Source organism: Cannabis sativa, chromosome X (assembly GCF_029168945.1).
Source record: "Cannabis sativa cultivar Pink pepper isolate KNU-18-1 chromosome X, ASM2916894v1, whole genome shotgun sequence".
NCBI lineage: Eukaryota > Viridiplantae > Streptophyta > Magnoliopsida > Rosales > Cannabaceae > Cannabis > Cannabis sativa.
In genome coordinates, this window is record NC_083610.1 from 70,365,184 (window position 1) to 70,382,478 (window position 17,295).

Here is a 17,295-nt window from a genome sequence, read left to right on the forward strand (position 1 = left end):
CTATCAAATTGGAGTAACTGCTGTGGATCAATCAGAGATAATTGCTATGGATCAATCAGGTACACATACTCAATTATCATATACTACTATTGTGTTCTATGTTATATACAAATAGATCTTGGGTTAATTGTTAATTTATCTAACATAAGAAAGTCTTATTTTTCCACTCTGTGACCTCTGTCAATCTATATGATTCTATGTGGGTCAATCAAACATTTTATACAAGTTCATTGATAATAATACTGAGATGTTCAAAATCCAAATCGTTATAGATCAGATGACATAAGTGAAATAATGAAAATGAAGAAAATAACTAAAAATGTGGTGACGACAAAATTTGTCTAAAAGAAATGTCGTTTTTTATGTTCAAAACTCAACAAATCATCAAACAGAAGAGGAACTAAAGAGATGCAAATTATATATATGTATATATATATATAAATATATTGTTCTTTTTTTGAACAATGAACTAAATTTTATTGAAAAAAATCAGCGTTCAGTACATCGAAAAGGAAAGAAGGAAAATCCTCCATCCAAACTAGCTCATCATCGCGTGCACAGCTAATTTATAAGCAACAGTTCACTGGAGAAAATATTCACCATAATAATATATATATTGTTATGTAAGGTTAATTTCTGATTAGACATGGATTTAGATATTTTTAGAGGTGGAGAGAGAAACCCAAATTAATTAAGCTTAGCTTATTAAACTTGCACGCCTCAAAACGTATTTACGTTCACACATTAAATAAGTTTCTTTTTATCTTGAAAAAATTTGAGGCCTTTGCATGAACTTGCAAGCCACGCATCGTAGCTTTGGCTTCCCACTTTCTTCACTTTTTATGTTTTGTCACTTTATGAACAATCAAAACATGGTTATTTCCAAAAATATGGGTTTTTGATTGGTCTATTAATGCACTCGACTGATCTGATTACATATATTAAGGAGTGTAACTGTAACATATTAAATGACAAAGTATACGACTTACAAATCATGTATGGTCCTTGGCTTTTATAAAATAAGGTCCTTTCGTAGATTTATCAATTATTAATGTGTATATATAAATAACATTACATTACATATATGCTTCTTTATTGATAAGTATAGTAGTAAAGAGAGAGAGAGCAGAGATATATAGAAGAAATGGAAAAGTGGAATAGAGGGTTGGGGCATCTTTTCATGACCATCTTCCTCCATAACTACTCAGCATTTATGGTGATTCCTGCCATTACAGATGTTACTATGTCTGCACTTTGTCCAGGAAGAGATGAGTGCTCTATTGCTATTTACCTTACTGGGTTTCAGCAAGCGGTACGTAATTCTCCAACCCAACTCTGCTAATTTTTCACCATTTATCATACATTATTATATGTAATGTTAATTTCTCCAATTAAGTATAATGCTATATACATTTGTGGCTCTAATTAATTTTGTTCTCTCACTATATATTCTGAAATTATATTTTGTCTTATTATGCCCCTTTGATCATTTTAAGAATGATTACATATATATATTTATATATCATGCATTGTTATCATACATACTGCTCTGCATTCTGATCATTTCCCTTATTAAAATGCTCTGCTTTTGCAGCTCATCATGTTTTCATTTGATTTTCAGACACGCTCTAGATTGTACAATTTTGTTTTACTCCATAATATATTATTCCAAACTTGAGTTAATAATCCTCCTGAGAAAAGTCCTAATGTATTACTGTCATGTTTTTCAATCGAAGCTCTCCATTATTATTATTAAAAGTGAGTTCAGAACAAATCAACTAGTGTTGATTCTAGTTAGTTTTGTGAGACATCAGGGCCAGTCGGTAGGCGAGTCCGCCTCAGGCCCCGAACTCTTAGGGCCCCAAAATAATAATAAAAAAATTTATCAGCATATCGGTAAAATATTACATAATAAAAAAAAATATAATAAAAATTAGTTAGAGTAGTGGTAAAGAGAGTTATTTTAAGTTAAGAGCTCAAAAGATTAATCAATCTCTACTTTTTTATATTTTTTAAAAATACTCAATAGAATGATTGAACCTTAGAATTCTTATTGTCTTAATATTAATTAAACTAGTTATATAGGGAGTCTTGAGCTCCATATACCTTAAGATTGCCACTCACATACATAATTATATATATCCGCTATATATTTGAAGTACATTGCTTCATTCTTGGGGTAAAGGAATAATCATATATGCTTTCTTTACCTTAATTAGACGCAAAGCTAAGCTAGTAAATATCCAAGTTTGAAACCCAAAAATCGACCGTTTATCCAATCAAACTTTGGAACAGAGCAAAGTAAGTGAGTGTGTGGTAATTACACACACACAAACACCAAACACACTTAGCTAGTGTGTATGTATCTAGATCATATTTTCCCCCTGATATATAAATTAAACGAGGAAGTTTCCTTTTCAGATTTTCATCACGGGAATGATTTAAGGGGGGTTTCATTTGAGATTTTAGAGGATGAAGACAAAATTACCAAACAACCCAAGGGGGCCACAAACTCACAATATAACAATCTCAGTTAAGCTAACTGGCAAAACCTCTCTCTTTCTTACCACCTTCCCAATTCTCACTGCATGCCAATTCCTCCCTTTGTCATTTTTCTTGTTTCCTTTCCTGTCTCATAAAATGGGAATGGGATTACATCAACTTTCGTTATTTAAGACTTTGTTTATGTAATACGAATCTCGCTTATTACATAAACTAGTTTCTATTCATGTAGTTGTAACATTACATCACACCTTTACTTTTGTCTTTTAATAGTTTTTTTTTCTTCTCAAAAAAGAACTAAATATCACCATTAATTATTCAACTTTGTTATTTTTTTTTTGGCTAATTAAAAATTTTAATCTATGAACTTTGACAAGTATTAATCATGTATCTGAACTTTTTTGGACGTTAAAAATTCTCCTTGAATTATCGAGATTGTTGTATTTAAAGACTTTTGTACTATTTCATTCAATTTTACTAATTCGATAATTGTCTATGTACTAAATCATACTCTTTAAACTTTGATATCTACCAAATCACGCCACTCGAATTTTGACATGTATCAAATCATGTCCCTTGAATTTTCATCCATGTTAGACTTCTCTTACTAAAATTAGACGAAAGTTCTTAAATCTAACAATCTTAATAGTTCAAAAAAAAAATTTTAACAATCTTAAAAGTTCAAAGGACATGATTTGATATATGTCAAAGTGCTAATTAACTTTTTTTTTTAAAATAATTTTGGGAACTTATGTTAATAAGTTGTTTTTAAATATTTCTTGACTCCCAATATCAAATGTGGACAAGTTTATAAAAGAATTACTTACTCAACGATTTTTGGAAAATTATTTAAAAGAAAATTAACTTATAATGTGGATTAATTAAAGGGGAATTACCTCATATACTATTTTTTTTTAACTTTTTTTTTTCAAATTTACGGTTTGGGTTTCTAAAGTGGTTGCAGCGCTAATTGCAATATGAGTTTCTGTACGATTTTTTTATTGTAATTTAGGTTGCAGCGCTAGTTGCAATAGGAGTTTCTATGTAGAATTCCGTAAAAATGTAAAAAAAAAAAAAAAAAAAAAAAAAAAAAACTATTTTGAAGTGTAAAAATGAAAAAATATCCTTAATTAAATTAGTAAGGTTGTTTAAGATAGTTTTTTGGGTAAAAATTGAAGATACAAAGTAAATAAAATAATTGAAATTTGGTCACATTGTAAAAAAACAAAAAAGTACACTTTTTTTTTAGATGTAAATTGCAATGCTAAGCTGGTCAAGTATAAGAACCTGTCACCAAGCAGTGGCCGATCCCATTTTTATTTTCAGTGGGAAGACAATTTTTTAATAAAATTAATAATTAATAACTCAACAAATATTTAAAGCTTTATAATATTCTTGTGAAAAAAATAATAAATATTACAATAAACGTAAAATTTCATCTTTGTACTTTGTCATACATACGGTCAAGAAGAAATTTTATATTCATGATCTACGATTTTAATTTGGCTATCAAAAAGGCACTTAATAAAATTAAAACTAACGAATTTTGTATTCCAATTACATACTAGCTAAACTATAAAATTAATCTTTTAGTGTGTGTTTCTTTTCTTTTCTTCTTCTTTTTCTTTTTCACTGTTACTCAAAGATGAGTATTAATTGTTTGCACAACGGTAAGTCAATGTTTAATGGTTATAAAAGAAATTAATAAATAAATAAAAAAAAACAGAGAGAGTACATTTCATAACAAACAAATCTTGATCGCATAACAAACGTTATAGCTATTTAAAACTATTTGTAAATTTTTTAAAAACTTCTATATAATTTACAGTAACGGAAATAAAGTTTAAACGGTTATTTATTATAAGAAAAATAATCGCGCGTACAATAAAATATATAAATCTTATTTTTAGCATTATGAATTATTTAAAATTTTCTAAAAATTTATAAATAGTCTTAAATTAAAAAACATCGTTACTCTGTTTTATTAAATTGCTTTGCTGCATATGCGGGTGCAGCTATCACTTGGTGTTCCATTCCATCACTACTTAAGAAGGGTTACAACTTATTTCAATAATTAACTTTTAATTATTCTGTGGTAATAAAATAGAGTGGATTATTAATATTGAACTCACCTTCATCTGATTTCGCCAACTCAACCACTTCTGTTTGTATTATACTTTTTTTCATCTCCTTCCCCATATAAGTGACATGCAACAAAGTAACAAACTAAGTTGGTTAACACTTATGATATAACATATTATAATTATAATTAGTTAACGATTCTCTATAATTTTTATTAAATTAAAATAAATAGAATTAAATATTAAATTATATTAATAACGATATTATATCTCATAAAGGTATTGGCCACTCTCTTAATTAATTGGTACGGTAATAGTGTAACATTTCAATTTTTATCAACGAAAGCAAAATTGGAAGTATCTAAAAAGCTCTTTCTCCTTCTTTTCAATTATATATATAAATATATATATATATACATCTTCACTTGTAACGCTTTCTTTCTCCATCTTCTCTGCTGATCTTTAGTATTATTGATCGGTTCTTATTCCGTTGTAGATTACAATATTTATTAGTCTGAAAAATACACACATATATATATAATATTAAATGGAAAAGCTTACGGTATCATCAGGGTTAAAGGAGCTGTTTTTGACAATGTTTCTTTATAATTTCTCATCCTTCATGACAATTCCAATTATTCCTGATATTATTTTCTCTGCACTTTGTCCTGGAAAACACCAATGCACTCTTGCCATTTATCTTACTGGGTTTCAACATGCGGTACTAATTCTATGTCATCAGCTTCTCAATCTCAATAATGATAATAATAATTAGATTTAATTCATCATTTTCTTTCTGTCTTTCTTATTTCTTGATCACTTACCTAAGAATTTATTGTATAAAAATTATCATTTACTAATTTAGTTTAGTTTAGTAAATCAAGCTCTTTTATCATTTCTATGAATTTTATCACCTCTTACTCTACTAATTAATTTTTTTTAATTGAACTCTTTAGTATAATGCATGCATTTTATTTTATTATAATTGAGTTTTCTTTTCTTTTCATTCTATTTTTCGTTGATGAACTTGAATATCTTTAATTGTGAGTACTTGAATTGATTTTTGTCAATTTGTTTCGATAATGGCATACTATTAGGTGACGTTTAATTGAGAGGAATAAAACTATAAGAATAAAAATGAAAATAAAAATTAGAATAGGCATAGGAATGAAAGGGATTCAACTTTTTTCATCTTGTTGAAATGTTCTTTTTTTCTATCAGAAAATTAAATAGTTATTCTACTAAAATGATGGGAAAATCCTTTTAGAATGACTATTTTAATACTTTAAAATAAAACCAAACAAAAAAATTAAATAATTTTTTTTTCTTTTTTTATTCTATTTTATGTCATTACTTCCAACTAAATTTCCAACTAAATTAACGCCATCTTATTCTTGTAAAAGTCTACATATTTTGTTTTTCTGTCTGGGAAAAAGTATTCTCACCCAATGCATTAGTTGTTTGTTGGCTTTGTTATTATTTTAATTTGTACTAATTAAGTGCCACACTTATGGATGATTCTTATATAAATACATATTTATAAGTCTAAAATGACCAGTCCTTAATTAATTTCCATCTTGCCCATTTAACAACACATATAATGTGGTTTGGTGCAGATTATAGGGCTAGGAACTCTGGTGATGACTCCTTTCGTAGGGAAACTTTCTGACAAGTATGGAAGGAAAGCTTTGCTTACCATACCACTTACCTTTACTGGCATTCCATTAGGTACATATTTCTCTAAATAATATTGCTTAATGCTCTAATTTATAGTTTTAAAGTATATATTTATATATAAATGAATTCTATGTAACATTGTTAATTAGTTTAATTTCTTTTGATAATTATGTATCTTATAGTTTTTAGAATCTTTTATAAATTTTTAAAAAATTTTAAATAATTTATAGTGTTAAAATAAATTTTAAACAACTACTTACTACATACAAAAAAACAATAATAAGTACAATAAAATATTCACTTATAAGTGTTTACAATGTACATTATTATAAAATATAATAATAATTAAAAAAATTAGAATCAGCGTAAGGTATTATTTTATCGTTATAATCTAAGATATTATTACTTAATTCAAAAGAATGAAAATGGATTTCATAATATTATGGAATCAATCATATTGTCATAACAATTGACTTTTAGTTTACCATATATTGAAGCTTATTATATCTATAAGTTATAATAATTAATTAATATTAAATACAAGTGTAATTGTGGTTACAGGCATATTAGCATACAGCAGGACCAAAAGTTTCTTCTACCTCTACTACGTCTTCAAGACTCTCATTGCTATGGTTTGTGAAGGCAGTGTCCACTGCCTCGCCTTCGCCTATTTGGTAATACTTTTTTTTCCTTTTGTTAACAAATCAAATCAAATTCACTCTTTTCTTTACTTTTTTTTTATTTATCCCCTTAAAAAATAAGCGAATTTTCTTTCACGGTTTTTCAAAAAATAACACGAAAACAACATAAAATTAACAAGAAAACTACATAAAAACAACATGAAAATAACATCAAAATAACATACATATAACAACAAATTAACAAGATTACAACATAAAAAGACCGTATTTTTTGTAAATAAAATAAAAAAAATCGTAAAAATGTTTAAAATTCCGTGAAACCGTATTTTTGTAATTTTTTTGTTATTTTTATGTTTTTGTGAAATAATTCCAAGATTGTCGATTAAAATTTGTTATAAATTGAAATACAAAAAGAAATTAACTATTAATTAATTTGTTATTCAACTGATCATCTATGATAATTAATTGCTATGGTTGAGTAATAGGACGAAGAATAAATGAGAATTACTTATTAATAGATATTTAATTAATCGAATAGATAAGATTTACGCTTTTATCAAACTGCCCACATCGTACAAACTGCTTACAGAGTACTATATCGCACAAAAACTATAGTTTAAAATTTATTGCATTGTGGTTTGTGGTTTGCATTTTTGTAAAACTATGTGGTGTGGTGCGGTTTGTAATTTTACATTTAATAAATACAGTTCAAATTGCACCGTACTATGTATACAAACTCAACAATTTTTACAATATATTTTTGTTTTGTATTTTTCATATGAACAATATAATATATTAAATTTTTATAGTACATAAATTTTTTAGAGACTATTTAATTAGGGGTGGTTCTAAGATTTGTGGAGTCTAGATACAATTAAATTTTGGGACACTTAAATAAATAGTTTAATTATGGGTAAATACTATTTTGGATCCTATATTTTGCAAAAATTACCAATTAGACCATCTGTTTTGTTAAATGACAAAATAGACCCGCTGTTTTGTTAAATGATAAAAATAAGACCATGAGCTCAATTTTCAATAATTTTATTTTTTAATATAATCAACTTTAAGACAATTTCTAACCTGAACAGATATAGAAAATGAAACTAGTTTTGTCATAACATCTCTAGATCGGATTATTATTAAGTTTTATTTTGACAAAAATTAATTCAGGATCCTATTTGTACAATTTTAGAAAATACATAGTCCATTTTATCATTTAACAAAATAGAGGGTCCAATTAATAACTTTTGCAAAACACAGGGTCCAAAATGGTATTTACCCTTTAATTATTATCAAAATAAAAGTTCTAGTGCTTTGGTGTAATATCTTAAGAGTTTTAGTGTTCAATCATTTATAGTTACACATTAAATATTTTTTTAAAAAAAAATAGAAAAATAGAGATTAAGAATTGATCCCTAACCTCTTAACTTAAAAAAAAAAATTCTCTATTACTACACCAAACAATATTTATTATATTTTTTTTTATTATTTAATATTTTATTTATATAGTAATAATTTTTAATAACAATTCGAGATCATGAGTGATTAGGGTCGGCCCTGCATTTAATATAATGAGTTATGACATTAAATTTTAACAAGATTTTTTTAGTATTGATAAAATTTTAATAAATTAAATTTTGAATTATTATTTTCATATTTTGATAATAATAAGGCTAATTAGGATTTTTGTCCCTCGAACTTTGACATGTACTAAATCATGTCCCCTGAACTTTGAAGACCGTTAAAATTTTACTCTAAACTATTGAGATTGTTGAATTTAAAGACTTTTGTCTAATTTTAGTAAGAAAAGTCTAACATAGATAAAAGTTCAGGGGGCATGATTCTGGGAGCATGATTTAGTTCATAAACAATCACCGAATTAGTAAAATTGAATAAAATTAAACAAAAGTCTTTAAATTTAACAATCTTAATAGTTCAACGAGAACTTTTAACGAAAAAAAAATTTAGGGATATAATTTAATAAATGTCAATATTAAGGCAGTAAAAATCCTAATTACAGTGATAATAGTGTAACTGTAAAACACTTAAATATACCGTATTTTGGTGGTGTAATTTTTTTGAAAAAAATAATACCAAAACCCACAGTCCCAATTCGGAAAACACCAAACGGTCATTAATTAATATCCTCTTTCCCTCCAAATTGAAGAAAGTGAAACTAAACAATTGAACGGTTCATCAAAAACAATTTCAGGCAGATAATGTTCCGGAAGGGCGAAGAGCCTCCGCATTTGGAATCTTATCGGGGATTAGTTCATGTGGTTTCGTCTGTGGAACTCTGTCCACTCGGTTCCTTTCCACCTCCTCAACTTTCCAGGTTTTCTTTCTTTTTAATCCACCATTCTCTTTCATTCTGTTTACCCTTCAAATTATTGTCTGATTATTCCTAATTTCAGGTTGCTGCGTTGGTTTCGATAGCGGCGGTGGTTTATATGAGGGTTTTTCTTCCTGATACGATCATAGATGACAATCTTTCCGTACCAATTTTGTCAAAGGTAAAGCTTGGTGTCTCTGAATCGGACCAAGGTTCGAGTAAGAAAGGGAGGTTTCTCAAGTCATTGCCTTCGCCTAATGGCATGGTTGCTCTTTTGAAGACCAGGTTAGTGTTAGAGTTTAAACACGCTCACGTATGGTGATTTTTGATAAGAGTTTAACTTAGTATACCGCGTAATTAGGGCAGAATTAATTGTGTGCTTTCCGTGATTTTGCAGCCCCACGCTTTTGCAGGCTGGGATTGTTGCCTTTTTCAGCAACTTGGCGGAAGTTGGTCTCCATGCTTCAATGATGGTATGCACTAATAGAACAGTTCAGGATTTAGTTTGTTTCTTGTGGGGTCTTTTATTTTTATTGTCTTTTTGGTTAAGGAAGAGTTAGATTGACATTTCAAAGATTTATTTAAATGTCAATAGAAAACGTTGTGAACTTTTAGTAAAAGAACCTTAACTTTGTTACTTCTGGTTTGTGTATTTGGACATAGTTAAACCTGATATTTCTTGTTCCCATATTGTTACTTAATTACTCTTTTGTGGTGTAGTAATGAATCTCACTTGATCGTCTCTGATCTCATAAAAGGAAAGAACTGATTTTATTTTTTACTATTCAGTACTTCTTAAAAGCCGAATTCCACTATAACAAGGATCAATTTGCTGATCTGATGGTGATTTCCGGGATTGCAGGGACTATCTCGCAGGTAATTACCTTATCTTCATACCACATATCTTGGCATTCATTTGTTTCCTTTCTTATTATAGCCTGCATAATTTTTTTGACCTAAAAGTTTTAAGTGACATGCAGCTCCTTCTCATGCCCATATTGGCTCCTCTTCTAGGGGAGGAGAGGCTGCTTTCAATAGGGCTCCTTTTTAGCACTTCACATGTAAGCACAAATCCTTCTGAATCATCTCCTAGTGATAGTATTGCATTGAATTACACATGTGATATTGTTTTAAGACATTTGTATCTTCTGTAATGTACTTTTGTGAAATTCAATATGTAAAGCAATGAAATTTTTCCACTTCTAAGTCGATTATATCTATTTTGTTCTTGAATGCAGATGTTTCTTTATGGCGTAGCATGGTCCTTCTGGGTAATTTTTTATACCTTAACTTCATAGGTTTTCACATTGGTTTCGGTATTTGATTTGACCAATTCGTACTAACATTATAAATGCTGGGCAGGTTCCCTATGCTGCAGCTATGTTTTCCATCATTTCTGTGTTTGCACAACCATGCGTGAGTTTCTTTTAGTTTATTTATATTTTAGGCTGTTTTTTAGCTGTCTCCAGGAACCCGTAAGTGATTCTTTTACAAAATGTGCAGATGCGAAGTATTGTTTCCAAACAAGTTGGGTCCCGTGAGCAGGTAGTTTTCTTGTTGAGTGAATTAATAATTTGTTTGAAACACTTCTTTTTGACAATATAATGATGTAAGGCTTGGTACATAGCAAAGAGATTAGTTGCAATAATCATGGTAAAGAGAACATTTACTATGATCATGTTTTCTTAGTTTTAGAGGATGTCTGTCATCATCACAAATGCTCCCATGTTCTTGTTCTGACTTACTGATTATATAATATATCTTTATATACTAACTTTCTACAGGGGAAGGCTCAAGGATGCATTTCAGGCATATGTTCTTTGGCAAATGTAGTTTCTCCGCTGGCATTTTCCCCTCTAACAGGTGATGGGAAATTATACTTAAAAATGTCTTTTACGTTGATGTTATCATTTTTAAACTAATACATATACATATGTGTCTCTTTTAGCTCTATTCCTATCCGATAATGCACCATTTGACTTCCCTGGTTTTAGTATCATGTGCACGGGCTTCTCTTCGGTAAGACCTTCAACTTTATGATAGTAATGGGCTGCCATGTGAAAAGTATGGCAACCATCTGTATCAGTAAAATAACAATATCTAGCTCATTTTTTTACCACTGCCGACTTCAATATAATATTTTGACATTTTAGCCTCAAATGAATGATCATTTAATATTAAAAGATGTTTTTTTTAATTAACATTGATAACTTGGATTATCTTAGATAGGTTTTCTCTTTATTTGAGTTTACATTATCATTTAGCTGGGCATTTGAAATGAACTCTTAACTGTGTAGATGATAGCCTTTATTCAAAGCATGATGATAAGTGCGGTTCCTCCCATTGCAAGTCATCGAATCAGCAATTGCAATCACATGGAGCCTTGATTTTATAGAAGTAACTTGGTTTGACTAAATAGTCTATGCAACTTCTCTGGCCCCAGTGTTGGTCTTTAAAACTTCACCACTGTTGCTTAAGCACGCGGTCAAGAGAATAATAGGCCCAGGAGCCTTATTTTGCCATTTTCAACTTATATCGAAGATGTTGCTCTTTTTTCTCTTTTCAAATTTAGATTGAGAACGTTATGTTGTTGAAGAGGAAAACGACGTTAATAAGTAGGTTACTCTAGCATTATGTAAGATATGTGTCGTTCCCTCTTTTTGTTTTCATTACTTGACTTTTCTTCTCCTTTGCTCTGTCAAATAAGAGTTGTTGTGTCAACTTGTCCACTAATAAATTATGTTTACTATGAGATCTAGTTTTTCCTTCTGCTAGATTAAATAATGTATTACTATTAAACCTATAATTAAGATAGATCTAGACTTGCAGTTGAGAATATTGAATGTAGTCATAATTTTTGACTAAAGTATTACTTTTAACACTTGATTGTTTATATTTAGTATAGTAACAAACATTTAACAAGAAATCACATGTGAAATGTCACCTGTTGTCCATTCCGAGGTAGCATTTCTTTCTAGTTTATCGGATATAGTAACCCCAACTAGGCTTGCCTCAAACACCCAGTCTTGGCAGGTTATGACCTCAGAGTCGATATTTTTCACTTCATGCTAGTTCTTTTTGTTCGACTTCGAAGGTCAACCAAAACTTGGCCTTGGGGTTGGAGCTTCAGATTGCTCTTTTTTTTTTTTAATTTATTTTTATTATTATTATTATTATTTCTCTTGTGATATCTAAATGGTATGCTTCTTTTGTCTTAGTTTTTATAAGTTTTTTTTTTTTTTTTAAAAAAAAAAAGAGGTTTTAGAATTTAAAAAAAAAAAGAGAGATGTTTATATAAAAAAATATGTGGGAAAATTAAAACTAATGGTGCAGAATCAAATGTGATTTATGCCTGTTCTGAAACACCACCTTATAATAGGTACAATACGATCGCGATGAGATTCAGAGTTTTCACAAAGTGTTTCAACTCTTACACTTTTATCTCAAAACCAATTGGCAATGGGAGGAGTAGCTCATTCATCTTATATATCACAATTTATTTCCATACATAAACAATGTGGGACTAATTTTATTTTTAATAAGAAATAAATCATTTTTCACTCAATGCAATGTGCTTTGTCATACAGCCAAAAATTAAAGCTTGTTTGGCTGTATTTTCAGTTTTTAGTTTTTAAAATTGTGTTTTTAAAAGTGAGAATAGAAAACAGTATTTTGTCATTTTAAAAATTTAATGGTGTTTGGCACAAATTTTTAAAAACTGTTTTTAGATTTTTTCTTACGAAAAAAAAACAATATTTTAGCACCATACCATGACATTAACCCATCCGGGTCTAGGTTCGGGTATGGTTTCGGGTTTAGGATTCGAGTATGTGAGCAAAATATAAAATATAATATGTTAGACAAAAAAAATTGTTTTTGAAAATTGAAAACGTCATTTTGATGTTTCCTGTTTTCTAGTTTTTTAAAACTCAATTTTTAAAAAGCAGTTTTTAAAAATTTTTGTCAAACGACTCCTAATAGTTTTTAAAAACTGTTTTCAGTTTTAAAAAACAGAAAACAGTTTTTAAACTGTAAAGCTAAACATCCTCTAAGTGTTACAAGTTGCACGGCTATCCACTGTGTTACAACACGCAAAACACATCTAAAGATGCTATCGCAAACCAAGTACAAAGTAGCAATGAAAACAGCAACAACAACACAGTTAGAAACTCCACAGCTCGTCCTCAAATCGCAGCCAACCAATATCAACAACTTTTTAACCTTCTAGCTGGACAGCAAAATGGTATATATAATGCCTCCCACAAGACCCTGGCACCTCAACAGGTAAACCAAGTATCATCCTATCATATATATAATTCAATATTACCATGATTCCTAGATTGTTGACTCAGGGGCAACAAGGTATATTTGCTCAGATATAAAGTTTTTTTCTATTCATTTGTCCTACTTCTACCACTAGGCTTATTTTCCAAACAATGAAACTCTCTTGGTCAATCAAAGTGGTACAATAGCTATCTTTATACATTTAATTCTTACATATGTTTTGTATGTTTCTAGCTTCAAATAGTTAGTTGTCTTGCCAATAATGATCTCATCTATGTTAAGTTCTATACTAATAGTTTTACTATCCACGAAACATACAACAAGAAGAAGATTGGCAGACGTAAATCTCTGTTAAAATTGGTATCGTTTATATTTAAGTTCTTTACTTCACAAATATCGTACTCACTTTTGTCGTAGTCTTAGCTTCACACCGTTGATAATTTTTTGAATCAACAACTAATATTATGAATATAAATGACACAAGTCTGTATAACTAGTGTTGTATGACACTTTAGAGAAGATATTTTTATATATTTGTGAATATATAAAATTGGACTAGACGTGTAAATTATAACTTATTTAAACGTAATTTCAGTGTATTAATTAAAGACATAATCAAATGATCATATAAATGGTAATTTGCGGCATAACCTCCTTAAGTGGTCAAGTTTTTACCACCAACCCCCAATTCCTAAGTTCTGTGTTAGCACTTAGCCTTTTTCATCCATTTTTGGGTGTTAAGTGCCAGGTTGGAATGTCTACGTGTACACAGTGTACACGTGGCACAGTTTAACTAGTCCACGTAATAAATATTTAAAATTAAAATAAAAAAATTAATTATTTTAAAAATAAAATTTGAAAATATAAAAAAAAAATTCTTTTTCTTTAAAAATTAAAAAAATTTAAAATTAAAAAAATTATTTTTATATTTTTTTTCTTTTTCTTTTTCTTTTTCTTTCTTCTTCTTCTTCTATCCTCACAGTCACGCCTCCTTCTTCTCTCTCCAACTTCTTCATTTTAAAACCCTAGCCGACTCCCCCAAAATCAGCCCCATCATAGTCCCCATCCTCAAAAACCCTAACTGACTCCCCATTTCCAGCTCCACGCACAACCAACACCGATCTTAGCCGCAGCTCAAAATGAGACCATTTCACATTTGGGGTCATTACAAGTAATGCTTTTATATGAGATTGAGTGTTTTGGATCATAATAAGGACCATTTTGATCAAAATAATCATGGAATGGAACACACCGAATCCAATTCAAATCACTACCTGTGTCAAGAATTAAGGAATAGTGTTTTGGAGGTGTACCCACGGAAACATCCATGAAATATTCACCCGAACCGAACCCAACTCCCGATTCCAAAGTCGCAATGAGTTGACCAGAAAACTCACTCTCGTATGATTCCGGCGCCGGCGCAGTTGCTGAGATGGTTTTTTTTGCTCCTTTGTTAGTGATTTCTTGTTTTGTTTTTTTTTTTGAGACAGTGCTTTGATTCTTTTTCTCTGTTACTCTTCTGTGAAGGGTTTGGATTCTTGCTGTGTCTCTGATTGAGTAGCTTATCAGAGATTTCTTTGGCTCGGTTTCTTTATTCTCCGACCGCCGTTTCAGGTGGAGCTTGACTGTTTGTTTATCTGGTAACAGAGAGCCAATATTTTCGTTTGTTGTAGGTTGGTTGTCGTTTTGGGAAGTGGAGAAGTTGCAGCCACTGTTTTCTGAGGAAGAGACGACAATATAGTCAAATGTAATGGCTGATTTTGGGGGAGTCGGCTAGGGTTTCAAAATGAAGAAGTTAAAGAGAGAAGAAGAAGGAGGCGTGAGGATAGAAGAAGAAGAAGCAAGAAAAGAAAAAGAAAAAAAAATATAATTTTTTTTAATTTTTAAAGAAAGAATTTTTTTTTATTTTTTATTTTTAAAATAATTAATTTTTTTATTTTAATTTTAAATATTTATTACGTGGACTAATTAAACTGTGCCACGTGTACACTGTGTACACGTAGACATTCCAACCTGGCACTTAACACCCAAAAATAGATGGAAAGGGCTAAGTGCTAACAGAACTTGGGTTTAGGAGGTTTAACTACTAAAATTTTTTGCATAAAAAAAAAAAAAAAAAACTACTAAAATTTTAAAATTGGGGGTTAGTTGCAAAAACGTAGCCACTTAAGGAGGTTATGCCGCAAATTACCCTCATATAAATGGGATTGGCAGTTGACGCAACTGCTACATGCATGAGACTCAATGCTGACAGACAAACGGGAGCTCGCCACGTGGCTACCTTGTCGGCCAGGCTGGATAATTGGGCTCTTGTTTGGTCTTTTCATTTGGTTTTTGGCTTTTAAAAGGGAGTTTTCTCGTAAATATGAGAAAAAGTAGTAAAGTTTACTTTTTTTTTATGGCATAAATAAATAATGCAAAAAAATATGAAATTAAAAAATAATTAAAGTTCAACATATGGGGAAAAAACAATAAATAAATTTGATAAAATTACTGAAAAAGTCACCGTCGTCGGAAAAGTTACCGAAAACGTCGCAGTCATCGGAAAAAGTCAATAGAAAAGTCACCAGAAGTAAATGTCTCAGATATAAACCAAAAATAGAACCGGTTCTATAACATAATGAATAAAAACAAATAATTCAAACCGATTATAATTGAAATATAACCGGTTCTGTAACATAATGAATAAAAATAAATAACACAAAATAACTCAAATCAATTATAATTAAAATAGAACTGGTTATATAATAGTATTATAATGAATAAAAATAAATAACACAAAATAACTCAAACCGGTTATATAACATAATGAATATAAACAAGTAACACGTAATAACTCAAACCGATTACAATTAACAAAAAGAAGAGGAAATCAGTTCTTAAAACTGTAATATCCCAATAAGTCAAATGGTAAATAATTAGGGTTTATATTTATATTATGAGTTAATCAGGTAATAAGTGGGATTATGATCCTACTAATTTATTTCAACATAAAATTTAAATTTTGCTATAAGTGAGTAAATAATCGTAATTTGTTAATTACAGAGATTTATATAGCATGTGCGAATGTAATATGAGCTATATGTGTAATAAAAATATTTTCAAGTTCGGCGACCCTAGAGACTCAATAAGTGGATATATAAGCGTAATTTGTTAATTACGGGATTTATTTGAAATACGTGAATATTATATGAGTTATTTGTGAAATAAAAATATTTTCAAGTTTGGCGACCCTGGAGACCCGATTGGAGGCCAATAATGTCACAACAGTTTTAGTTAGAAATATTGATGAGATTATTGGGATAAGTTGATTTTAGAAATATTGAAGTATTTTAGGATACTCGAAGTTAGCCAAATACCCTAAAAATAAAAATTTCTTAGTGGCTAAGAAATGATAAGATAACTATTAATAATAAAATTTTTTTTATTATTATTATTATTATTATTATTATTATTATTATTATATTATTAATATATTATTATTATTATTATTATTATTATTATTATCTATTAACTGATAAGTTTATCTGTTTACCTATGTATTATATATATTTAAGTAACATATAATACAGTAAACAAAGAACGAACGAAACCCTCGTTCTCTTTTCTTCGTCAAAATTTTTTCTTTCTATATCCATTTTCTTCGATTTTCACTCCAAAACTTAACAATCTAAGCTCCGGTAGTAGCAGGATAGCAAATCCTTGAAAAGGGAAAGCTTAAGGTATGGTTTAATTTCGTTTTAAGTTTAAAAACAATTAGTTTCGTATAAGGGTT

At 29.3% G+C, this 17,295-nt stretch overlaps 1 protein-coding gene across 2 annotated transcripts; it reads left to right on the top strand.

The window, feature by feature from the left end:
- Positions 1 to 980: 980 nt before the first annotated feature.
- Positions 981 to 11,988, top strand: LOC115722445 (uncharacterized). Of its 2 annotated transcripts, none has more exons than XM_030651668.2 (14): positions 981 to 1,312; positions 6,200 to 6,311; positions 6,822 to 6,934; positions 9,117 to 9,239; positions 9,319 to 9,521; positions 9,634 to 9,709; positions 10,026 to 10,112; positions 10,217 to 10,297; positions 10,475 to 10,507; positions 10,599 to 10,652; positions 10,740 to 10,781; positions 11,021 to 11,099; positions 11,185 to 11,255; positions 11,534 to 11,988. In XM_030651668.2, the coding sequence occupies exons 1-14, from the start codon at positions 1,145 to 1,147 to the stop codon at positions 11,621 to 11,623; spliced, it is 1,332 nt and encodes a 443-aa protein (XP_030507528.1). In that variant the 5' UTR covers positions 981 to 1,144; the 3' UTR covers positions 11,624 to 11,988. The 2 variants fall into 2 exon arrangements, with proteins under 2 accessions (XP_030507528.1, XP_030507520.1); XM_030651660.2 differs by lacking the exon at positions 981 to 1,312 and adding an exon at positions 5,012 to 5,304.
- Positions 11,989 to 17,295: the final 5,307 nt, after the last annotated feature.